Source organism: Aythya marila (assembly GCF_965140915.1).
Source record: "Aythya marila genome assembly, chromosome: 23".
Taxonomy (NCBI): domain Eukaryota; kingdom Metazoa; phylum Chordata; class Aves; order Anseriformes; family Anatidae; genus Aythya; species Aythya marila.
Genome location: NC_139064.1, coordinates 1956926 through 1981830, shown reverse-complemented (window position 1 = coordinate 1981830; position 24905 = coordinate 1956926). Strand labels below are relative to the sequence as shown.

Below are 24905 nucleotides of genomic sequence, written 5' to 3'. Positions count from 1 at the left end.
CACGCAACGCCCGTGCCGGACGCGGCGGCCGCTGATTGGCCAATCAGGCGGCCCGCGCGCTCCCATTGGACCACGTCGCGAGTCGGGAGGTGCGGGGTGAAGCCACGTGCGGCCCGCCCGGCCCGCCAGCGCCCCCTAGCGGCCGGGAGGCGCGTTGCAATAGGGGGGAACCCACCCTCCCCTCCCTCCCCTCCCTCCCCTCCCCGCCCCGTTGGGTCTGACACGTTTGCAGCCAAATTGTTTGGAAAAAGTCGACGTTAAAAAACAAACAGAACACACAAACACAGCCCCGGCTCCTCGAGGGTCCCCGGCATCCCCTCCCCTTCACCCCACAAAAGCCCTCAGCTCATGAACTGCGTGTAGCCCTCGGCCCCCGTGACGATGACATCCATCCAGATGCGCATGGCCTCGGCCGACGGGGCCACCACGTAGTAGAGGCGGTCGTGGGTCTTCACGCAGAACGTCAGCGCCGGGTTGGGGCTCTGTGGGGACAGAGCACGGTCAGGGGCCGCCTGCGGGGCCACCCCAAGCCCCAAGCGCACCCCCAGCCCCACAGCCGGCCCCTGGTCCTCAGGGGGTGATGTTGGAGCCCACCCTCTTTAATATCTCTTATCGATGACTTGGGTGAGGGAGTTGGCACCCTCAGTAGGCTGAAGATGGCACCGAGCTGTGGGGAAGTGTCAGTGCGATGGGCAGAGGCCAAGGGGTAAGGTTCAACATGGCTCAGTGCCGGGTCTGGCACTTGGGGCACAACAACCCCATGCAGGGCTCCAGGCTGGGAGGCTGTGCAGAGGAAAAAGACCTCGGGGTGTTGGTCTAAACATGAGCCAGCAGTGTGCCCAGGTGGCCAAGAAGGCCAACAGCATCCTGGTTGTGTCAGGAATAGTGCTATCAGCACCCCAGGGAAGCGATCAGCCCCTGTGCTCTGCTCTGGTGAGGCCGTGTTGTGTTCAGCTTTGGGCCCCTCACTACCAGAAGGACATCGAGGGCCTGGAGTGTGGCCAGAGCACGGCTACGGAGCTGGGGAAGGGCCTGGGACACAGGTCCTGTGAGATGTTTAGTCTGGAGAGGATGATCAGGACAGAGCTCATTGCTCTCTCCATCTACCCAAAAGGAAGGTGTGAGGAGCTGGGGCTCAGCCTCTTCTCACAGACAACCAGCGATAGGAGTAGAGGGAATGGCCTCAAGTTGCACCAGGGGAGGTTCGGGGTGGAAATGAGGAGCCATTTCTTCTCACAAAGAGTGGTCAGGTGTTGGGACAGGTTGCCCAGGGAGGTGGTGGAGTCACCGTCCATGGGGGTGTTCAAGGAGAGGTTGGACGTGGTGCTTGGGGACATGGTTTAGTGGTGGTAGGACCAGGCGATCCTGGAGGGCTTCTCCAACCCTAATGATTCTGTGATTTTATGATGCTGGTGGCCTGGGCATCCCCACTGCAGAGGACACGGTGCAGGCAGGTGAGAGCACAGCAAAGCAACCCCCAGCTCCCCTGGGGGGCCACGGCTCCAGCCCAGCACCAGGCAGCACTGAGGCTGACACTCAGAAGGAGCTGTGCAAGCATCCCCCTTGCAGCTGGGGTAGGCTGAAGGGGCTGGGACACCTCTGGGACCCTGCACGGAGCACAACACGCAGCCCTTCCACTGCCGAGGGGCGATTTGTGACAAAGGGAGCCCTGGCAGGGGCTGCCCAGGGGGGGTCCCACTTGTCCCTTGCTGTGCTGGGACCACACTGGATGCACCCCAGTTGGGGGACAGCACGAGCTGCCCCTGCTGCTGCCCCCAGCCCGCACAGCTCAGCGCCGTGCAGAGGATGCCCTGGGTGCTGAGGGCACGGCCTGACAGCGGTGCCCAGGTCTCACCTTCGCGGCGCTGCGGAGGTGGTCGTAGTAAACCTCTTCGATGGCTTGGAAGTAGATGACGCCCTTCAGCTTTGTCTCGTGTTTATCTGCCCGAGGGAGGGAAGCGGTGTCAGCTGTGGTGCACGAGGAGGGGGCAGGCAAAACGTGTGGGGCAGGGGAGCCTGGAGCCATGCAGCCACCACGCTGGGACCAAGGGCTGAGCACATTTGTTCCCTCCAGGCAACACAGGCACTCACCCACGTAGTAGGAGACCGTGCGCTTCATGCGGTCGAAGACAAACCAGCGTTTCTTCCAAGACTTTATCTTGCCCCCCATCTTCACCAGGTAGCCCTTGCACATCTTCTCTGTCAGGATGACGTGGTAGCAGGTGTCCACACTGTGCCCTGAGGACTCGATGTGCAGCCGCAGGTCAAAATCCTCCTTGCGGATGGGGAGGTACCGAGTCAGAGGCCGGGCCTGGGGAAGCAACGCTGCTTTGCAAACCCTGCTGCACGAGCACCACAGCGAGAGCCGCGCGCCCACCAGCAAAACCAAGCCCAAACTGGCATCTTCCCGCTGGGGAGAGGGGCTCCAGCAGCCCAGAAGTGCTGGGAGCTGCGGCCCCGAGCCCCACACCTGTGAGAAGTGCTTCTCCCGCAGCTTGACCTCCTTCTCCACCAGCTTCTGCCTGCGCGTGGTCTCGTCCTGCAGCCGGCGCTCCAGCTGCTCCCGGCGCCGCCGCTCGTCCTCCAGCGCCTGCCGCCGCAGCTCCATCTCCCGTTCCTGCAGGCACAGAGGTGCTCAGCCCCGGTGGTTCGGGGACCCAGTCCGTGCTCTCAGCCCCCAGCCTGCTCCCAGGGATGCATTTGCTCACCCGGGACTCCATGAGCCGCGACTTCTCGGCGTGCGCCTCCTTCAGCATCTTCTCCATCTCCTCGATCTTTCCTGCGTCCATCCCGCTCGTGCTGCAAGAGGAGCACGGCCGTCACCCGGGCACGGACAGCTCAGCCCTGCCCAGGACCAAGTGCCACTTATCTGACAGCACCCAGGACAGGAGTGCTCAGGCCCTGGGCTGCTATGCAGTGTGGGTCCTGCTGCCCTGCCTGCACCAGGGGCTGGCTCAGCACGACCAGATGCTGGATGGGGTGGCAAAGCCCCCCTGTGCTTGGACAGGGCAAGGACAGGGCCTGGCACATTCCGCCAGACGCCCCAAGGACCAACCCCGGAGAGCTGATGCTGGGGGAGGCTGTGGGTGAGCGTGGGATGAAGGATGGTGCCATGGAGGTGTGGCAGCAAACAGCTCATGGCAGGAGGCTCCCGTGCAGCACTCGAGCCCCATCCAGCACAGCCTCAACACCAACCACCAGCAAACCCCTCTGTGGGGATGGCGCCTGCACCTCGGGGCAGCAGCAGGCTGGGAAGGGCATCCTGGCTCACCAGGCAGCTAAAAAAACCTCTGGCAAGGGCTCCAGGCTGAGCTGGACGCAAAGCCTGCACCCCTCCGGCTGCTCAGCCGGATTACCTGGACATGTTATCGGGTGAGCAGGCCGAGTTGGTGCCCGTGGAGATGCTGGTCTCCATGCTGTCCGAGCTCTCCAGGCTGAGGGTGTCGTACGCGTGGTCCAGCTCCTCAGCCCGGGGCCCCACGCTGTGGGCATGGTGGTGATGGAGGATGGAGTGATGCATGAGCGGGGGGTAGGAGGTGGGGAAGGGGGGCTGCCCGTGCAGGGCTTCCCACTGGGACTGAGCCTCGGCGGCCGCTTTCTGCTTCAGCTCTGCCAGGCGCCGCTTCTGCTCCTCGATCACCTGCTGACCTGCACCCCGGGAAGAAGGAGAGAGGCAGGTCAGCGGGCAGGAGTGGGCCAGCAGGCTCTGCTGCCTGAGCCCACGGGGGCACAGAAGCCACTGCGATGGAGCACCGCGCTCAGAGCCCCGCTTTGGGGCTGTTCCTGAGAGCCGGGCTCTGTCCAGCCCTGCTGCAGCACCGTGCCCTGCTCAGCGCTGCACGCAGGACGCACGCAGACCTGGGGAGCAGGTCAGCAGCCCTGGGAGCGCCACCGGAGTTGCAGGGGGAACAGGGATAAACGGAGGCAGGAGCTGGAGCCGTGACTCCAGGCTGGGCACAGCAAGTGCCCTGGGCAGCAGCATCCTTTGGGGAGGATTTGGGCTCAGAACCCAGCGGGAGGTGGCACCCTGGTGCCAACCCCAGCTCCGCAGGCGATGGCTAGGCAGGGTTGACCCAGCTGACGTGCTGGCACAGCCCTCCCAGAGGGGTAGGCACAGCCAGCTGCTCCTCCAGACCATCGTCTGGGGCAGAGCAGCCCACAGCAGCACACTCAGACACACACAACGGGGGCAGCCAAGGGGCACATGCGTCAGGCTGGGCAAAGCGCTGGGTGGGGAGCAGCCCGGGACCATGCTTGCCAAGCCCCCACGCCAGCTACAGCACCCCAAAGCCTCACCTCGGGGAGCTGTGGCCTAAAACTGAGGGATGCCTGAGGGATGCCTGCTCCTGCCCCTTCCCTCACAGGCACAAAAACCTCAGCACAGTGCTCAGGGGGACGGGGGGGCACCCACACACCCCAGGTGGATGCAGGTGCCTGGAGCAGCGAGCTTCTCCCAGCTCCTCTCGTATGGAGCACCCACGGGGGGCATGGGGTTTGTCAGCACCCCGGGGTCCTGGCTGGCCGTGCCCCCTCCCCATCCACGCAAAAAGGCACCAGCAAACAGCCATGCCGCCGCCTCGGGGGGCCACTCGAGGCAGGTCCGAGCCACTCGTGTGTCTACCTGGTGCATCGCCTGGCTGCAAGGGCTCTGCCGAGAGCGGGTCGGCTGGAGGCACGCCGTCAGGTGGAGGGGTTGAGGGAAAGGGGGGAGAGAGAGGGGGAAAAGCAAGAGACCGTAAGAGAGGCGCCCGTGTCCCGCTGCAGCCTCGCCGCTGCCCCTGGCTGTGCCGTCCTCGGGGCTCCCACAGCCCCGGGCAGTCCCCGCTGCCCTCGGCCAGGCAGGAAAGGGACAGAGCCGGGTTCCTTCCTCTGCCAGGATGCGCCAAGAGGCTGGAGCCCAGCCAGAGCCCGGCCCTGGGTGTTTGGGACGGGAGGCGCACCCCCGAGGAGCTTACCCTTCTGCTGCAGGGCCAGCTGGCGCTTGGTCTCGATGTCCTGCAGCGTGGCCGCCAGGTTGCGTGGCAAGCTGCCCGCGTGGCTCTGGGCGTGCGGGGGGCCCTGGGGCAGGACAAGGGGGTGAGCACGGCCCCGTGACCCTGGAGCAGGGCTGGAGCTAGGCAGCAGCCCCCTAAAGGGCACGGCTCCCCCCCCCTGCAGCCCTACCTTGGGCGAGGGGCTGCGCCCCAGCGCGGAGATGTTGAGCTGCGAGGATGACGGGGTGCTGCTCTTCATCCGAGGGGGGAGCGCGGCGCTGTCGCCCTCCAGTTTGGCACGGTAGACCTGGGCACGGAGGCGCAGAGGTGAGCTGGGAACCCGTTGGGGGGCTGCAAATTCCCACAGCGGGCGAGGGCTGCGAGGATTCCCCTCGCTCCAAAGCGGAGCCAGCTCCTGCCCCCCACCAACACGGCACACCACGGATCCGCTCGCCCCAACGGTGCCGGGGGACACGGGACACGGTGCTGCCGGGGGCTCCAGCACCCAATTTTGAGCCCCCCCTGCCCTGGGGACTCCCCAGGCACCGCAGCTTTGCCCCACGCTGCCCCAAAGGGACTTTGGGGGGAGCAGGGCATTACCTGGAGAGACTTTTGAGAAGAGTGAGCTTTAGCTGGAAGCGGAGGAGGGGAAGAACAAGGAGAGAGAGGGGAGGAGGAGGTCTCAAAGCCAGCCATGACCTCCTGGTACCACTTCTCTAAATCAAGAGGCGGGAGCCACGCTGGGCCCCCTGGGAGCTGCTTCTCCATCTGAAGAGACATGGCACGAGACGGGAGGGAGGGAAGGACGGACAGAGAAACACAGTGAGAGGGACAAACGGAGAGAGAGTGAGAGGTCAGAGCACCCCTGCCCCACCACCGGGGAGCAGGGCAGGAGGGGAGGTGCAGAGCCCAGGGCCCCGTGGGTCCCGGCTGAGCCCCAGCAGCTCCAGGACACCCCTGCCCCTCTGCACCACGGGCTGGGCAGGGCTCAGGAAGGAACCACACGGGCAGCAGAGCGGCAAGCAAGGAGCTGAGCAGCCAAGGACAGCTTCCTGAGGGTTTTTGGGCTGCACAGCAGCGCGCCAGGCACCTCAACCCTCCCTGCATGTCCTGCGCAGCCTGCCAGCACCCCTCACCACCACGAGGGTGCTCGGGGGCAGAGGGAGGGAAACGGGACACAAACCTCTGAGGAGATGGAGGGAGAAGAGAGAGCCAGCACAGGAGGAGGAGGAGGAGGAGGAGGAGGACCGCAGCTTGGGGACGAAGGAGCTGGAGGGGCACGGCCCAGCGGGGAAGCGGCAGGGGCACAGACGCTGCACAGGATCCCCGAGAGCTGCTCAACGGTCACGTACTGGGCAGAGAGAAGCAAAGTGAGGCAGGAGAAGGGACTGTGGAGGGCAAGGGTGGCCAGACAGGGACAGGCACAGAGGAGCGAGCAGCTGGCGATGGAGACGAGCCCCCAGAGGAGGGCTTAACATCCCCAGGAGGAAGGCCAGCTGGCGGGGATGACTGCTGCCAGTCCCCCCGGTGCTGCAGAGCACGGAGCAGGGACATCACACGTCCCCTCTCCAGCCCCTCATCTTGCCTCCAGCCCAGCCCAGGGGACGAAGCTCGGTCCCAACCTTCTCTGCATCCTCCTCACCCGGGAGCAGCAGCGGCAGAGCCCGCAGGAGCCACAGGCGCAGAGCCGAGCCCCTCGCCCCCTGCTCTGCCCCCGAGCCTCGCTCCAGCCCCAGCTCAGGGACGGGGTCACTCCCCTCCCTCCTCCTGCTTGGCTGCAGTGAGAGAAATCCCCCAGCCTAGCGGAGAGGCAAGCTCTGAGCACCAGACACAGGAGGCGGCCGCGCAGCCAGCCCGCTGCAGCTTCGCTTCCAGGCCCAGGCCGCAGAGCGGGGCAGCCCCTGAAGGCAACCCAAACATGCTCTGGAGTGGGTACCTCGTTGGCTGCAGAGGGCACAGCAAGCAAGAAAGAGCGCTGAGCAGCAGCAGGGGCAGCAGCAGAAGCTTTAGTGTCCAGGCCGGAGCCATAGGCATTGCTGTAGAACCTGAAAACGTCAGACAGCCTCATGTACTCCTAGAAATCCACAGTGGGGGAGAAGGAGGAGAGTTAGACCCATGTGCTGGCTTCACGGCACGGACTGCAACGCGGGAGAAAACCTCCCCATGCACACACGCACCCCGCCACCGCCGCCACCAGCCCTTCCCTGCCAGCGAGCGGGGCCAGGAGCCCCAGCACACCGCCTCTGCTGCCTTAGGTGCAGCAGCACTGGGGATAAAGGGCTCTGTCCTGCACTGCCAAGGCTCCCAGCACCCTGAACCCAGGGTCCCCAAGGTCCCAAGCCTGGCTGCAAGCCCCCCGTGGTGAGGCAGCACTGGAGGAGGTGCCTCAAGGCTGCTCTGGCACCAGCCCAGGCATGGAGCTGGGGCTGAAAGCAGCACCCCTGGGAGCCTCCCTCCCCACACAACCCTGCAGCCGCCCTCCCCATGCCACTGCCAGCAGCAGCAGGGCGATCTGGAGCAGGGGAGGGCAGGCTAAGCCCTCTGTGCAGCCCTGCAGGGCACAGCCCGGTGCCACTGCTCGCAGGAGAGCTGGGCACCCACTGGGAAGCCTCAGACGTGCAGCAGCTCGCCACAGCCCTTCCCTCGAGGCTTAGGCACTGGCAGAAGTTCACAGTTAAAGTATCTTCTGTCAGACTGCTCAAAAGCCACTTCCTCAACGCTGCCTGAACCAAATTGTGTCAACGCAATGGGTTTTGGAAAGTCCGGCCACCAGACGGCCAGAATGGGGACACCCAGACCGTGCCACCACAGCCAGCACTCGCAGGGCCCGGCTGCTGCCCCGAGGGGCTGTCGGCCTCTGTAGGGGCTCTGGTGCCAGCAAGGGGACCCGGGCAGCAGCTCGGGCTGCCAGGCACGGGGCAGATGGGGCGAGCACACGAGCACGTGCAGCCGGGGCCATTACCTCTTGTGCCTTGGGGTAGGAGTGGGCAGGAGGAGAAGCTAAGGAGGCAGCTGCTCCTGGCAGGGGGCTCAGGGGCTTAGTTCCCTCTAACAGCTCATAAGGCTCTGAGATATGGAGGGTTTCCTGTGGGAGGGTAAAGATCACGTAGGCAAGGCGGGCACAGGCAGCAGGGACGCAGCGGCAGGAGCCGGCAGGCAGCAGGCTGTGACACGAGGGGACCCCGCTCTGCTGCATTCACCTCCCTCCCAGCCCCGTGATGGTTCCTGCAGCCCACAAATTGGCTCAGAGCAGCCTGGAGCACCCAGCTCTAGCCAGAAGGCATTGAGGAGCGGACGAAGCGCTGCAGAGAAGAGCTTGCTGCGCACCAGGCTCATCCCCAGGGGTGAGGGCAGCTCTGGGGACGGTCCCCCCCATCCTCCCAGTTACCTCTTTGAGGGCCGAGGGCATCTTGGGGAAGCTCCTGCCGCCTGTGACGAGCTGGTATCGCCTCTCCAGAGACACAAGCTTCTCCTTCTCCTGAGGCACAGGGTGACAGCAGGAAGGTTACCACCACCACCACCACCACCCCACCGAGCCCATCCCAAATACCAGCACCCGCTGCAGCAGGAGGCCAGATCCCGTCTCTCCACCCGTTCCCAAAGCACACCCAACACTTTGCACGCTCCAGCACCCGCGTTACCTTCTGCAGGAGCTGCAGGACGCTGTTCCTCTCCCTGGCCAGGCGTTCAGCCTCCTGGGCGCTCTGCAGATGGATCTGGGCAGCCTGAGCATCCAGGGCAGCCACCCGGTCCTGGGGACAAGCAGGGGTTGAGCCGCTGGGGACGGGGAAGAGAGAGGAGGAGGCTTGGTTTGGGGGCAAGCTGCCTGCTGCTCCCCGTCCCTACCTTCCTGTGGGCGATGCTGCGGTGGTACTCAGCCCTGCTCTGCAGCAGCTGCTGGCTCCGTGTCTCGCGCTCCTCCTCGAGCCGGCTCTCCCGCTCCAGCTGCTGGAACTCCAGGTCCTCAAACAGCTTGGTCTCCGTCTCCAGGGCCTCCGCTTCCTTGGGACACACACAACGGGGCGGCTGCTCACTCCTTTGCCTCAGCGCGGAGGTGATGGAGGAGGCGCCGGGCACAGACCCCATGGGATGAGGAGCTCACGAGAGCTGGGAGCCAAGCCCAGAGCTCGTCCACACCAGCTGCCCCCCGTGGGACCCCGTTCAGGCTGGGGCTGTGCCCTGCCAGGCTGTGGAGCCAAAACCAGCATGCACCACCAGCACCAGCACCACCAGCACCACGCGGGGAGCGCAGCAAGCGCCCCGCCACCGAGCCCACAGCAGGCAGAGCCCGCCACAGACCGACACCGTGCCGGACAAGCACCCTTGGGACCTCCCAGCCTCGAAGCAGTGGCAGCAGCACTCAGCTCACGGTCTGAAAACGCTGCCCCCGCAGCGCTGGCGCCGTGGGAACGCATTTCCCACACTTGGTGAGTGGGAAATGTGCTGCTCCAAAGCCACGCGCGGCACAGAGGTGGCCCCTGGGGCTCCTGCATGCCAGGACTGCTGGTGCTGGGCCACCCCATCATGTCCAGAGCCACCCCATCACGTCCTGGGCCACCCCATCACGTCCTGGGCCACAGAGCATCCCTGCCTGCCACGCACCGTGGGCAGCACCCACTGTAACACATCCAACCTGGAAAGGGGCCACGAGCGGGCTGTGTGCGAGTGCTGCAGTGAGAACTGCTCTAGCCACAAGGGAGGGTCAGCAGCTACCGGAAAACACCAGATAATGGGAAAAAAATGCTGTGGACCGCCGCTAACATAAACCAACGGGCCTGTGTAAATAAATGCGCACAGGAAATAGCTGGGAGCAGACACGCAGGGACGCGGAGCTCCCTGAGCTTCGCCCTGGGGACAGCACTTCAGGGGGATGGGCACCAGCTCCTGCGCACCCAGCACCAGCTCCCACGGCCAGACACACGGACACAGCAACGCCTGCACGCCCTGGAGATGCTCAGCGTCCTGCCAGGATGGCCCTGGCGCAGGGCACGTCCTCCTCCACAGCTCCCGGGGGGCAGGCAGGGGGTGCAGCCCCGCAAAGCAGCCGAGCGAGTCCCCAGGAGGGGACCCCACGCACAGCGCGGAGCTTTGCCACGGGGCACGCAGCTCCTCCTGGCACCCTCGGGGCAGGATCCGTGCTCGTGCCCTGCCTGGTCCAGAGGAGCCGGCCGGGACAGCCCCGTGCTCTGCCGAGCCAGCAGCACGCCGCGGGGCCAGGCGAGCGGCAAGCTTACCCGCACGGCGCCAGCCTCCTCCAGCCCCGGTGCGACGCTCTCAGTGTGGCCCCAGCTGCCAGGGAAGAGCTGGCCTAAGCTGGAGCGGAGGGAGGTGGGCCATGGTCCAGGAGGGGTGGGGGGGAGACACTGACCCTTCGCATCTGCTCCCGCAACTGCTCCCGCATAGACTCAGGGCAGTTATCAAGGTGGCTCTTCGACTCATTGTAAAGCGCCCGGAGTTTCTCTAGCTCCTTCCTTTCAGCATCAAGCTTTGCCCTTTCCTGAATCGGGGGAGAACAAAACAAACAAAACAAGAAAAAAAAAAAAAAGAGAAAAAAAAAAAAAAAAAAGAGAGAAAACACTTCTCAAATCTGCGCCATGCAGAAGCTGCAGGATTAGAAAGTGGCTAAGCCAGAGGGGCACGTGGGGAGGAGCGCGGGGGCAATTACCAAGAGATTGAAAGAGCAAAAGCCACAGGAACCCCAGGCTGGGTGCTGTTACGGGGCTTACAACCTGCCCTGGACCTCAGGTTCATGTTTCTATGCCAAAGATTTAAGGGCAGTGAGAAGCTCAGCATTGACCTGGCTTTGCAGCATGGCTAAAGTCATCCCAGTCCTGCACGCTGCCCGTCACAGGGCACCAGGAGCCTCAGACACTGCCAGAGGCTCCTGCCTTGCTGCGCAGCCAGCCTCGGGATAACCAGAGGCTCGTGCTCACAATGCTCAGGCAGAACCCAGCACACCAGCAGTTAGCCAGAGCAGGTCCAACCTCTGCCTAGAGGCTGCCTCGCAGAGCTCCTGCAGCACCACGCAGGGCTGAGCACCATGGAGCACTGCAGGTAACACTTGTCCAAGCTGCTGAGCCAAAAAAGCAGCCCGGAGTCCCAGCTCCCTGTCTCAACGATAAACCCGTGGCACACCGGACCCTGTGCACGCTGTGCTGCTGTGTGCTGTTAAAGCAAGGAGAGCCCTGTCCTCACTGGGACACCGCTGAGAAACCCTGCAAACCCTTGCAAGCCTCGAAAGGAACACTGCCCATTAATATTTTGTCTCAAGACCACGTTTCACAAGCATCCTCCACTCTCTTTTCTTCTGCAGTACTTGTCAGCGCTCAGAAGCCAGGTAATAACATCACATCGCCTCCAAACGCACCCGTGTGGCCCCCGTCTGTGCCTGGCACCGGGCTGTCCCCACACTCTGCAGCCAGCTGTGCTCAGTGACAACGGCACCAGGGACACCAGCACACCGCCAGGCCCCCAACCTGTGGCTCTCCCACCTGGAGATGTGTCCCTGGAGCTGGTGCAGGATCCCCCTGGACGAGCTCCCCTGCTCCCCACGGCGCAGGAGCACTGAGCTGGGGCTCGCTGCTGGTGCAGACAGGAGATAAGGCAGCGCAGGAGGGATGTGGGGCGTGCTGCTGCCCCACGCTCCCGGGGGGCTGCCTGGGAGGTGAGCGCAGTGCCCAGGGCACCCACGGGCAGGGGAGGCTGAAAGGGGGGCAGGGGTGGCAGCGATTAGTGGCAGCGCTCGGAGCAGGCACGGTTAGAGAGAGTTAGTGCAGAGCGAACAGGAAAGCAGGTGGTTGAGTCAGCAGAGACTCGGGGAGTGAGATTTCTGCTCCTCTCCTAGCTCCGCACAAGGCTGCCTTTCACTAGAGAAGACATCTGCAAAGGGCTGGAGAATCAAAACCAAAACACAAGAACCGTAATGCCGCCGGGGTCCCATCACGAGGTGCTGGTGGCCGCTCAGCCCCACATGGCTCCAGCTGCCCACGGGCACTGAGCAACACAGCTTGGGCTCCCGCAGCCACGACCCAGGGCTGCCCCAGGAGGGCAGGGACGCCAGCAGGGCTTCGTGGCGAGGGATGGCACCAGCAGACAGGGAGGGGATGGCACCAGCTTCAGGCAGCAGCGAGCTGGGCACCCACAAGAGCTGGAGACCCCACGGGGCCAAGCTGAAAGCACCTCTGAAAGCTGCATCCTGCCCTCCCGCAGGGACCACAGCGGTTGCAGCAAACGACTCCAGGCCCAGGAAGGGAAGGGGCTTGGGCCAGTAGCCCACGCTGCACCCCAGCCCTCCTGGCAGCCACCGAGCTGGGTGAGGCACCCGCAAAGATTTCCTGGCCAAAGCTAGAAAATGTTGGGAAGAGGCGGTCACAGCAGGATGGATGCTCCAGCAGTCCCCAGCACTGCACGGGACCCTGCACAAAATCCCGAGGGGCAGCAGAGCTGGTGGGCTCGCTGCAAACCTCAGCCAGCAGCAAGGGCAGTGCCGAGGCCCCGAGCCTCAGGGTAAAGTGCTAGGAAGGCTCCGTGACACCAAGCCCAAGACCCAGCACAGCGCGTCCCCAGCGCCATCTCTGCCCTCCTCCGGCAGGGCTGTGGGACGAGGCACTGGTCCCAGACAGACAGGGGAGAGGAAAAGCCACCAGCCACCTCTTCCCCCTCCACACAAGCACAGATGCTCCCCCTGTCCTTGAAAACGCCCGTGGTGACCCCACGGAGCTGACGCTGCCGGTGTCACCGAACGGCTCAGCAGACCCCAGGGACAGGAGGACGTGTCCCCCAGGGGATAAATGCAGATTGGGAGACCTCCCCAGCATCAACTCCACCGCAGCTGGGAAGAGCACGCCACAGCCCCGAAGGGACAGCCCTGCCTCGGGGCTCACCTTGTCCCGCTCCTTCTGGATGCTGGCGTCCAGGCTGGAGAGCTTCTCCTGCAGCTGCTGCACCACCTCCTGCTCCTGCTGCAGCCGCACCGCCTCCGCCTCCCGCTCGCCCTGCAGCAGGGCCCGCTCCATCTCCGCCTGGGTGGGTACAGCCACATCAGCACCGTCCCACAGCCCCCGCTGCTGCCCTGCGCCCACTTGGGTCCTGCCGGGACCAGCAGCTCGAGGTCCATCTCAGATCACAAGTGCCACCCGTGGGATCAGGTGCCCGCCGGTGATGACAGGGCGAGAGAGACCCCAGCAGAGCTCCCCAGACCCTCACCTCTCGCAGCATCTCCTGCAGCTGCTGCTCCAGGTCCTTGACGTGGCCTTTCAGCTCGTCCAGGCGGCTGAGCACGCAGGCTCGCTCCTCCTCCAGCCTCTGTGCCTCCTTGGCCCGGGGGCCCACCAGCTCCTCATGCTGCGGAGAGCGCGGGTCAGCACGGCACGGGACAGGCTGGCGTGGCACGGCACGGCACCGGCACCCCCATCCCCTCACCTCGTGGTGGGTGCTCTCGGTGCTGCTACACTCTTCTTTCAGGTTCTCCTCATCCGACCTCTCCAGGCTCTCCCTCTGCCGCAGCACGCCCAGCTCCTCGGGGGCACAGCCCAGCCCTGCGGTGCCGGCACCCTTGGGTGCCTGCCGGCCAGCATCCACATCCCCAGCCAGGAGCCGGGGCGCGTGGCCCAGCTCCGCGCCATCCGTCTTGGTGTACTCGGCGCAGAGGTTGAGGATGGTCTCCAGGCGCTGCCGTTCCTGCGGGGAGGCTCGGTTAGCACGGCCCTGCAGCACCCAGCCCAGCCCATGCCACCGCCACCGCCCACCCGCATCCCTGCCAGCACACGGGTCTGCCCGCCGTGCTCGGGGAGGGGACCCAGCACCCATCCAGCACACGGGCTCTGCCCAGGACATCTGGGACCCAGCGAGCAGGCAACAGTGGTCCCACTGCGGAGCATGTAAGGGAAAATGGTTTTTTGGGGGGGAGCGCCGGCTCCATCATCTCATCGCAGCCGTGCCAGGTGGGCTCGGGGCACTTCCACTTCCCTTCGTGTCACCCTGGGGGCCTGTCCGTGTCCCCCCCCTTCACTTTGGGATGTCACAAGCCTCTGCTTCCCCTGGCTCTGGGGCTGTCGCCCACCTCGGCAGGTCCCAGCCACCCTGACAGCTCCATGGGGCTGGGGGCTGCACTGCTCCGTGCCCCCAGCCCGCCCCGGGCGGCGGGCAGACCGTCAGCCCACGGCGCATGTGATGTGCCTGGAGCTGGAGACAGGCTAATTACAGACAGCAGCCCCGGCCCAGCGCCACGCTGCCTCTGCATGCCGCACGGGGCTATTTCGAGGTGGTGATTCAGGCCGTCTGCACCCACCATGAGTCAGGGATGAGCAAACAGGGCTCCTGCTGCCCGGCCGGACGGGCACCGGCACCGCTGCCACGCCGCAGCGCCCCAGCGGGGGTCCCAGCCAGCCCCCCGGGGAGGCACCCCCGGCACGCAGAGCCCCAGAAGGCACAGGCTGTGCCTCTGCACCAGCCTGGTCCCCTCCCTGGGAAAACAAAGGCGGCGCTGCCAACAAAGGCACGCACAGCAGCGACGAGCATGGATTGTCCTGGGCATGACACCGGGGGGGGACACGTGTGTCCCTGCACTGCGCCCCCCAGGTGGCTGAGCCAGGGAGCACCCTCCTGGCCCCTGCAACCCCTGGGTGCTCCGGGAGACCCCCTCAGCAGCAAAGAGAGAGACAGATGCACAGGGCAAGCCCCACCCAGGCAGCTGCTCGCTCTATAAAAACTCAATCCCCAGCCCTAAATATAGAGATGCAATGCCCACAGGAGCCTCCCAGCAGTTGCCAGCCAGGAACAGCATCTGCACACCACGCACAGGCAGCCACCGCAGCCCGCCTAGAAGCCACAGCCCTGGCAGGGACTTTGCGACCCCGGAGGCACCAAAATTTACACGTCTGCAGCAGAAAGCAGCCGTGCACATCGGAACAATGCTGCCGCAGGCTGAGCCCAAGGCTTCCCTTGGCTGCTGCAAGCAGAAGGACTCGGTGCAAGGCAGCAGCTCCCACACAGCCCGGGGGCACCAACAGCAGCTCCCGGCCATAATCTCTCTGGATAAACTCGAGCCTGGGAGCCTGTTCACATCATTCATAAGCTGCTGTTAGCAACTGCAGCAAAATCCCCGGGAGAAAAGGCCTACATTTGAAAAACAGAAGCTCAAAGAGCACGCCCCGTGTCTCCAGCCCCTCAAAACCCCGGCTCGAACCCGCCGAGCCTGGGACAAGTCCCCCTTCCCCGTGGCCAGGAGCTGCCCCCCCCGTGCCGCCGTGCTCACCAGGCGCTCCATCTCCTGCTCCCGCATCCGCTCCTCGCGCTGCCGCCGGTGGTACTCCAGCAGCTCGTCCTCGTTGTCGCTGATCTCGGTGATGCTGTTCTTGCGCTCCCGCACGCCCGCGGGCAGCCTCACGTCCCCCGACAGCTTCCTCTGGGCGCGGGGGCTCTGCCGGGGCGAGGGCATGGCCAGGGAGCCCAGGCTGTACGCGGGGCTCAGGCAGGAGCCGAAGCTGGGGCGGCGCGGGGCCGGCTCTGCCAGCAGCGGAGACGAAGGGCTCCCAGCCCTGCTGCTCCTCCCTGCTGCAGGGCTCGGCTCCTCGTGGCCCTTACGCCTGCTGCGGGGGCTCCCGGGAACCTCTCTGCCCAGCCGGGGCTGCGGGGAGGGGGTCTCCGGGGCTGCCCGGGGGCTGGCGGCCCGGCGTGACAAGGAGGGGCTCAGCGGGGGCAGCTCCCGCATGCTCTCCACAGTCCTGCGGGCTGCCCGCGGGCTCTCGGGGGGCTGCAGCCCTGCGGCTGCTCTGGCTGGTCCTGAAGCATCTGGGAGCACCCTGGCTGCGGGCTGCCGGGCAGGGCTGGGGGCTTGGGGGTCCCTGGGCTCCCTGAAGGGGCTGGGGGGCCGCTCTTGTAGGGCTGCCCGTGCCCGCGGCACCGAGGAGCCCAGAGGGGTCCTGGGGGTCAGCCGGGGGCTCCCGGAGGGCTGGGAGCGGGGGCTGCCTGCTCGGTGCTCCCCGAGGCCGATGGAAACGGGGGCCACGGGGGTGTCCGGGACGGCCTGCCAAGCTCGGGGGGGCTCTGCCGGCCGCGTTTCGCCGTGTCCCCCGTAGGGCAGGCGCTGCGAGGGGGGCTGCACGGTGTGGTTGTAGCTGGAGGAGCGGAGCGGCACGACGGGGGGCACGGCCGGGCCCTGCTCCTGGCTGCTGGGCGAGTGGCTGGCGTAGCCCCCGCTGCTGGTGGGCGAGGAGAGGGGCGAGAAGGGCGGCGAGGCGTTCTCGTAGCTGGAGCCCCCCGAGGTGGCGCCGGGGCTGAGCGGGGGGGACAGGAGGCAGCGGCCACCCCCGTTCACCACGGAGGAGGAGCAGAGCGGGGACGGGCCGCGGGGAGACGGCTTCTTGCCGGGGGACGCCGGCTCCTCCAGCACCAGCGAGTCCATGATGTCCTGCAGGTCCTTCTCGATGGAGCTCACCAGGGAGCTGTGGCTGGGCTGGGCGCGCTCCCCCGCCGCCAGCTCGTGCAGGGGCAGCGGGCGGCCGCCGTTCACCAGGGCCTCGGGCTCTGCAGGCAGACACGGGAGCGGGGTTTCAGAGCAGGCTGAGGCCCCAAAACCACGGTGCCAACAGAACAACCAACGCTGCGGGCGGCCCCTTCCCCAGCCCCGCTTGGAGCCACCCTGCAAGACCTGCAGAGGGTCCCAGCCCCTCTGCCAAGCCCCCCGCCACCGCACGGACTGTCCCCGGGGACATGGGGCCAGAGGACAGGCTGGCACCCAGCTGCTGTCCCACCGGCCCCATCTCCAGGGCAACAGAAACCCGATAGCTCTGCCTGGCCTCTGGTGAGGTGCCTGCTCCAGGAGCCCCGGCACCGCTCCCCGGGGGGCTGCAGGCACCCGCTGTGATCCCAGGGGGCTGCTCTGTGCCCTTCACATGTCACCGGCCGTGAGATAACCCCACCAGCAGCATTTGGGAGCTGCTCTCTGGGCGGCCAGAGACCCCTGGCACAACGGGCACAGAGCGCAGAGCCCGGCCTCTTGCAGTAAGCGATGGGATCGAGCAGCAGCCTCATCTGCTCAGCAGCCCCAAGCTCTCTTCATTTCATTAAATCCTCTCTGCCCACGGCACGAGGCTCCTGCCCTGTCTGCCTGCACAATCATTGCATGGGAGCACGCCGAGGGGCCCCGCGGCGCTGTCTCACGGAGCACAGCAGGCAGGACTCAAGCAGCCACAGCTAACCAGGAGAGCAGCAGCACGAAACACCAGCACCAGGAGGGGTTGAGGACACCCCAGAGGCCCCGCTGGGAGGGACACCACCGGTCCCACAGCCCAGGAGGAGCCCAGAGCAGCGGGCAGCATCCCTGCACGAGCAACCCAGTGCCACAGGGGCAGGGGGTGCGAGCAGGGACCACGTGGGGAGCAGCTGCGGGCAGTCACAGGACACTATGGACACGGCAGCTCCTTGTGTCCTTTCTCCCTGTCCCCCAGCTGCAGGGTCTGATGCTTTCCTGGCCCTCAGCACCGTGCACGTGGCACAGGGGAGGCTGCCAAGCTCCTCGAGCAGTGCCAGGGCATGCTGCTCGGGGCAGGGAGCGTGGCTGCCGGCCCCGGTACTGGGTTTCAGACACCTCCAGACATGGATCTGCGCCTGCAGCATCCCCAGCCTGGCACCGTGGAAGGAGCAGGGGCTGTGCCAGCACCAAGCAGGTCCCCGGCCTCCAGACAGACACAGGGAGATAAGGAGCTGGCTAGATGAAGCAGCACAGCCAGGGAAACGGCCTTCACAGCCTCCTCGTAGCCAGCCCTGAATGTAAACAGCAGCTCCCAGGCGGGGGGGAGAGGGGATCACCCCCCACCACCCTGCAGCCCTGGCACCGACCGAGGGGTGAGAGCCCTGCCCAGGCAGCAGCACGGCCCCGAGACCCCCGCTGTGGTCAGGGGCACCCAGGCTCGGCAGAAACCAGTTGCTCTGCCTCGCTGCCCGTACAATTACACGTTTCTCAGGCGCCATTAATAATTAACAGACATCAGCACAGACACCAGGCCGAGGCAACAGCGAGCACGGGCACCATGGGGCATCTGGGGCTGGGTGCAAGCACTGATCCGGACAGCATCAGCCTGGACCCTGCGGGGATGCTGGGTGAGCTCGTGCAGCTTCATCCCCTCCTGCCTCCCCGGGAGAACCCAAAATGAGGGCTGAGGAACAAACGCCCGCTGCAGGCAGCCTCGAGCCCTGCTGCCAGCTCCCCGGGGGGCTCGGGGACCCCCCTGCCATCCCCAAACAGCCCTGCCTGGAAGCGGAGGGGTCACCTACTTGCCGGCAGCCCGTAGACGGCTGCGGGGCTCCTGCCCCCTGCCGGGATCATGCTCTTCATCCACTTGGCTTCAGCAGGGTGGTTGAAGCGCAGGAAGGTCGCCTGGCCCAGGCAGATGGTGCAACCTGCGGAGAGAGGGGGTGTCAGCTCCCTCGGGGTGTCAGCTCCACGGGGACAGCCGGCTGGGCACCCTTGGGTGCCGCTGGGGAGAGGAGAGACGGGAGCTGGCGAGGGCAGGCCAGGGGGCAGCGCCTGGCCGTGCCACGCTCCCCGGGGTGGGAAGGAGCCCCGCCATCAGCACAGGCTTCGGGCAGGGCTGAAATCCAGGTCACTCCACAACTGGGCGCAGCATCTCGCGCAGCCACAGCTGGGGCCTGGGCCTCGGTGCTGCCGCGCGTCAGAGGGAGCTGGCTGAGCTCCAGCGCCGCCGCCAGCTGCAGACAAGACAGCTCCTGTCCACCGCGGGAGAAGGCTGCTGCTCGGCCCAAACCGGGAGCTTTCGGAGGGAGGGAGGGAGGAGGAGGAATGCAGGGAGGGAAGCCAGGCTGCACAGCCCAAGGGAACCGGCAGCGGAGGCTGCAGCTAGTCGCTGCCGAGCGCAGGCGATGGATGGAGCTCGAAGCGCCCCAGTGGGGAAACGCTGCCAACACCTGCCCCGCGAGGGGCTGTAAAAGGTCCCTCGGCAGTAAAGACAACGGCATCCGGCAGCCACGGTGCCAAAGTCCCACACCCAGCCCAGGGTGCCTGGGAGCAGGCAGCACGCAGCCTTCTCAGCCAGCGCTGCTGCTGTTGCTGCTGCTGGGGAGCCCTGTGCTGGCGGAGCACGGCTGCTGCCGACACACCCCGCTTTGAAGCGCCTGCCAGAGCCCTGGGTAGAGGCTTGCTCCTCGCTGTCAGCCGCAGCCGAAAATCCCTTGCTGGAAGGGATGCATTTTTTGGAGCAGCTGAGCTGGCAGGCACAGACCTGGAGAGCAGCGGCAGGCTCAGCCCCAGCCCTGCCAGCGCAGGGGGGTCCAGAGGGAAGGGAGCTGGGCTGGGAAATCCCCAGGCAGGGGTCCCGGCGGGCCCAGTGGCTGCACCCTGCCTGCCCAGCGGGGACACCAGCTCTGGGGGCTTAGGTCTGGGTGGCGTGGATCACGCCGGGTGAGGGACACCTCCCAAACGCTACGTTAGCTGGCACGGCCATCGCTCACCAACGCCCACCAAGCTCTGCCCACCCTGCACCTTCCCCGTGCCTGCCGCCGAGCCCACCGCAAGGCAGGAGGGAACAAAGGGACAGCGTGCGGCCACCCGGCACCCACCGGCACGGCAAAGCCCCAGCACCCATCTCCATCGCCCCCCAGGCCCCTTCCTCCTCCTCCCGTGGAGGGGCTCTCACCATGCCCAGCCCAGGGTCCCCCCCTCGAAGCCCCCAGCCGCCCCCCCGATAAAGGGCAGCGCGGGGAGGCGCAGGGCATCCCTCCCGGGCAGCAAAAATCCTCCAGCTAAAACAGGAACGAGTCCCGTGCCGGCTGAAAGCCCGGACAGCCCCACGGCACTGCGCCAGGGGGGTCTGGACGAGCTCCCCCCGGAGCCCCTAAGCCCAACTCCGGGCCTTTGTGCGGCTCCCCCCGGCCCCAGCAGCGGCTCGGGGAAATCAGCGCCGCTCCCGGGGAGAGCAGGAGCCGGATTTCTGCCCCCGGCGCAACCCGACACCGCGGGCGATGAATGAGATGGCGGCCGGCGAAGGGAGGGGAGCAGCCCCGGGGGCCGTGGGGGGGGAACCGAGCTGCCCGCAGCCGACCCCAGCGAGGCTCCGCGGAGCTCCGGCAGCCCCCGGGGCCGCCGAACAAAGCCCGGAGGCGGCGGTGGCGGCCCCGGAGCGAGCGCAGGCCGGCTCCGGTGCCCGGTACCCGACCGCCCCCTCGGTGCCCACCGGCTCGCAACCCCCCGGTGCCCCTTACGCGGCTCCCCCCGCACTCACCGCGGAGCCGCCGCCGTGCCCCAGCCGCCCGCAGGCCACGGAGCCGCCGCCGCCGCCGCCGCCGCCCCGGCAGCGGGGGCCGCGCACCGGGAGCGCACCGGGACCGCCCCGGGGAGGAGCCGCGCGGGAGGGGCACGGGCGGTGCTCGCCGCCGCCGCACGGACACACGGCTCCTTTCGTGCCCCGGGGGCTGCGGACACAAAAAGCGGCTCCCGAGGGCCAAAGAAAGAGCCACGGAGGCTGGGCGGGAGGCTGAGAGCCTCGGAGGAGCCGCTCCGGAGCGCCGGGTCCTCCCCGCGGTGCCAGGAGCACGCAGCCTGCAGGCAGTGGGGTGGGGGGACAGAGGGGTCCCCAACCACGCAGGGACCCTCTGAGCACCCGGCCCCTGATGGGCTGCTCCTTCGGGAAAGGTCCCCACTGAGGGATGTGTTTTAGCGGATGGTACTGGTGGAGATCTTGGAGATCTTTTCCAACCTCTCAGCCTGTGCCCCCAGCACCAGGTCACAAGATAACGTTCATTTTGGGCAAAAACACCTCCCAGACGGTGCCAGCACCCTGCTACAGCCCCCGCCAGGAGCTGCTGCGACAGGATGAGCAGTGGCAGGATGGCTCCGGAGAGACCTCCAGTATCTGATGGCACAACCCTGCCCACCGGGGCCAGCTCCTGCTCTGGAGCTGCCAAAACCCATCTCCGCAGCACAGCCCTACCTTGGGTGAGGCGCGTGGGCCGCTGGATCTTCACTCCATCGATGGCGCAGGCGTTGCCACAGGGGTGCAGGGTGAGCGTGCCCCGGGTGTTCTCGATGTAGCAGTGCTCAGGTGCCAGCCCAGGGCCCTGCAGGACGATGTCCTTCGCAGCCGTGCCGATCGTGGTCCTCCCTGCCAGGAGAGAGGCTGAGCGCTCCTCCTGCTGCCCACAGGGACCCCAAAAAGCCACCGCAGGGAGCTGTGTGGGGTGATCCTACATGCAGGAGGCCAGGCCAGCAGCCAGCACTCACCTTCCTCCAGGGGCAGCAGGGTGATGGCAGTGCTCAGGCGGCCGCTGCCCAGGCTCACCAAGTGTGGCTTCTCCGTCTGCACCTTCAGCCCCTTGCCCGTGTCGATCAGGTCCAGGGGGCTGTTCTGCAGGGGACAAAGGAGGGGTCAGGGCTGCCTGCAGCACCCCGTGAGCCCCGCAAAGCTGGGCAGGGAGGGGGCTGACCCAGAGCCCGGGGCTCCTTCCCACCCTGCTGCCAGACCCACATCAGGTCCGCAGGGGGGATCCTTGGGGCTTGGGCTACGTCTAAGAGGATCCGAGCCAGCAGCCACTTAGCACAATTGGCTTTATGCTGATCCCCTAACAGGATTGGGTTGAGGAGAGGCCAGAGAGCAGCATCGCAGCAGGGCTGGCACCGAGGAGAAGGGCTCCCACCACATCCCTGCGCTGTCAGGGGCTCGGCACTGCTGTCACAGCCGGGTTTTGCGTCCCCTCACCACCCCCGGTGCCACCCATTCGGGGCCCTGCCGTGTCCTGGGGCGGTGTGGGAAGGGCTCGGCTCCCTCCACCCCGTGCACTCACCTGGATGATGGTCTGCACCCTGCGGGTTGGGCTGGCGGCGCTCCTGCTGGGTGCCTCCATGGTGCCTGCACGCAGGCTCCTGGCGATGCCAGGCACGGGCTGGGAGAAACAGAGCTGTCAGCAGGGGCAGCTGTGCCACGGCCGCCAGCACAGGGCCCCGGCTGTGCTGTGGGGCTCCCTGGGCTCTGTTCCCGTTTCTGGCCCTGCGCTCGCTCCCCAAAGCTGGTGAGCGTCCCTGCCCAGCAAGACGCAGGCCGCGGCTCACCCAGGAAACCCCCACGCACACACCAAGCACAGGAAGAAGCCGTCAGGCTGTGGGTAGCAGCTCTCCCAGGAACAGGGGTGTGCGGGGGCTCCCCACACCCCCCCAGCCCTCCCACCCCATGTAGGCAACCATCAGCGGCAGGCCTGGCCGGCGTGTGATGCACGGGCATGGCAAACAAGCCAGTGGCCACCGTGCTGCCAGCCGGGGTGGCCACCCAGTGCCTTCACAGGGAGGAACCCGGTGCCGGGAGGCAGCAATTTCCCTCAGCCGGTGCTCACGCCACTTGTTGCGCAGGGACAGGACACGGGACGGGATGCTCTGGGGTTACTAAATTTACCATCCTCGGCTCCCTGCGTCCTTTCCTTCCTCCCCGGCCTGGCTGTGTGCAGCTTAACCCTTCAGCCGAACCCTTCCTGGGCACGCTGGCCCCACCGTGGGCGAGCGCGGCAGGGGAGTGGGCTCACCCTGCTGGGGATCCCAGCTGCTGCTCACAGGTAACAAAATCCTCTCCCTCCCAACCCCATGAACTGTGCAGAGCAGCCAGGGTGTGCCGGGCATGGGGACAAGCCCTGGGGTCGGCTCCGTGCATCACCCCCGGCCCCCACGTCCCGCCGGGCGAGGGCCAGCGCTCCCCACCCCGCCAGCACCGCGCGCAGCTGCGGGGGCGAGCGGGTGGCTATTACACACTGCGGAAAAAATGAAATGCTGGAAAACAGCAGGCGTCGGATCCAGGGCTGGGACGGAGCCCAGACCACTCCGCTCGACATGAGGGCTGGCTGCCCCGAAGCGACAGCCCAACGGGGCTGCAGGCACCCCATGCAGCCCCCCAGCAGTGCCCAGTTGCCTGGGAGCAGCCCCCCAGTGCCCACCAGGCGTGGATGTGGCCCCCCTCTGCCTTCCCTTACCTGCCACCCCATCCTGGAGCGGGTGCTGAGCGGGAGCCTCCGTGGCAGAGTCCCCGCAGCCCCCACAAGCTGCCGGGGCCGGCACGTGCTGCCTGCCCGCGGGTGGACCACGCTCCCCAGCATTTTAAGAGCCTGTGGCCTGCCCGTACCCCTTCTCCTCACCGACACCGAGGCCCCACAACAACGTCCGGAGGAAAAGCCAGCGAGGGGCCGGGCTCCTGCATAGGAAGGGAGCGGAGCCAGGGTGGGATCCTGCGCGGGCGTTAACCCCTTCCCCACGCGGTGATCCCCAACGTGCATCACCGCGGGCAAGAAACAGGGGAGCTCCAGCCCCACCGCCCCACCCGGCACCCTTTCAGGGGTATATCCCCATCCTGCCCACGTCCTGCTGCCTGCTCTTACTCCACCCTGGTGTCTTCTGCTCCATCACCCTCCGCCAGTCCCATGGCTGGGACGAGGACCCCGCTGTCAGCTCCAGCGCCCCCCTGATGCCCACCCTGCTTCGTGCCAGCCCCCTCACCCGCTCCTCACCGTGCCGGAGATGCTGCCGGTCCCCGCGGCGCTGGGTGCAGCGGGGCGCCCGCAGCAGCCCCCGTGTCCTGGCTCCCCTGCACAGCCCCGCACAAGCAGGCTCTGTCAGAGGAATGCGGGGCGGGAGCGTGGCCGCCCCGGCCGGCGCCCCACCTCTGGCGCGGACAAGGCCGCCTTTCTTCTCTCCCTGCAGCCTGCAAAACACGCTGCTTGTTCCCGCCGTGGGAAGAGGCAAAGGCAGCAAATGCCAAGGGGTCGGGCTCAGTTACCGGCAAATAGCGAGCGGTCCCCATGCCCCCCGCGTGCAGGGCCGCTCGCGGGCTGGCGGCTCCCTCCGTGACTCCTGGAGCCGAGGGAAGACAAAAGCCCCTTTCTTCTGCGGGCAGGGCAGGGGCCTCACCTGGGAGGACGCCGAGCCCTGTGGCCCCTCGCTGCCCACTCAGCCCCCCCACAGCTGCAGGGTGCTGCTATCCCCCTAACCACTCGCTTACAGGGCCGTGGGGAGCCCCAGTACCCAACTGGGAGCGCAGCGGGGCTGAGCCCTGCCTGCTCGGGGGCACCACAGGGTGGGGACACCCTGCTGCTCCCACCTGCCCTGTCCGTGGGGCTGGATGCCAGCCACCAGGCAGTTCAGTGGCCAAAACCTGCCCAGAGCTGCGTGCTGGGGCAGCACAGAGCTTGGCTGGGGGGGGGGGGGACATAGCCAGGGAGCAGCAGGGACACGCTGACACCGGGCTGGCACCACACCGCGCTCTGCCCGTGCCCCGCTGCCTCCTGCAGTGCCTGAGAGCAGGGGGGCAGGCACCGGGTAGCTCTGCCGTGTCCCCCCCATCCCGGGGAAGCCAGGAGGAGCCCCTCGTCGCAGCTGGGCGCAGCGCAGGGTCCTGCAGCGTGGCCTTTCCCCGCTCCCAGCTGCTCGGATGAGTCAGGGAGGAAGCGGCGCGGCTGAGCTCCGGGGCGAGCACGCAGCGTCCACAACCTCCATCCAACTTGGCCGCCGGCTCCTTCCCCATCTGCTAAGGCACTTAGAGCGCTCTCACCCCTTCCCACACCCTCTGCCCCAGCAAACATGCAAACAACGGCCTCTCCTCACGCAGCTGGGGAAGGGGGAAGTGTGTCTGCAGCACAGGGCTGGGGGAAAAGGAGCTCGGGGCCCAGCGGGGGAGGCTGCTCCCCGCTGCTGCCTCCTGCCCCAAGCTGCCCCACAGCGCCAGGGCCTGGGCTCAGCGCAAGGCTCGGGTGTGGCAGAGCTGGAATAAATGCAGGAGAGGAAGGCAGCGCACCCAGGGAGATCAGGAGCAAGGAGCAGAACAGCAGAGAGCCCAGGGAACCCCAAAAATAACGCACGGTCCCCACACAGGGCAGGGGGGATGCTCCTGCCGCCCGTCCCACATGAGGAGGGGGCGCAGAGGCCGCGCTGCAGTTGCTGGGGCA

General features: G+C 66.7%; 1 protein-coding gene across 6 annotated transcripts; it reads right to left on the bottom strand.

Moving 5' to 3' along the window:
* Positions 1-255: 255 nt before the first annotated feature.
* Positions 256-24032, bottom strand: PHLDB1 (pleckstrin homology like domain family B member 1). Of its 6 annotated transcripts, none has more exons than XM_082777977.1 (26): positions 23472-24032; positions 21771-21869; positions 21211-21334; positions 20921-21091; positions 18249-18374; positions 15229-16499; positions 13395-13652; positions 13179-13316; positions 12857-12994; positions 10342-10470; positions 8820-8975; positions 8615-8725; positions 8362-8451; positions 7936-8058; positions 6910-7047; positions 6157-6324; positions 5574-5741; positions 5164-5280; positions 4956-5058; positions 4622-4666; positions 3357-3648; positions 2709-2799; positions 2471-2617; positions 2092-2311; positions 1856-1941; positions 256-482 (listed from the first exon to the last, which is right to left on the bottom strand). In XM_082777977.1, the coding sequence occupies exons 2-26, from the start codon at positions 21828-21830 to the stop codon at positions 342-344; spliced, it is 4611 nt and encodes a 1536-aa protein (XP_082634103.1). In that variant the 5' UTR covers positions 21831-21869; positions 23472-24032; the 3' UTR covers positions 256-341. The 6 variants fall into 6 exon arrangements, with proteins under 6 accessions (XP_082634103.1, XP_082634100.1, XP_082634101.1 ...); XM_082777974.1 differs by lacking the exon at positions 23472-24032 and adding an exon at positions 22941-23197; XM_082777975.1 differs by lacking the exons at positions 4622-4666; positions 23472-24032 and adding an exon at positions 22941-23196.
* Positions 24033-24905: the final 873 nt, after the last annotated feature.

Bases quoted from the DNA above. Each gene is read 5' to 3' on its own strand.
- PHLDB1 (XM_082777974.1), bottom strand. From the start codon at position 23,063: ATGCTGGGGAGCGTGGTCCACCCGCGGGCAGGCAGCACGTGCCGGCCC. The intron at 18,375-20,920 runs GTAGGGCTGTGC...CTCTCTCCGCAG, and splicing joins GCCCACGCGCCTCACCCAAG to GTTGCACCATCTGCCTGGGC. The intron at 13,317-13,394 runs GTGAGGGGATGG...CGCTCTCCGCAG, and splicing joins CCGAGAGCACCCACCACGAG to CATGAGGAGCTGGTGGGCCC.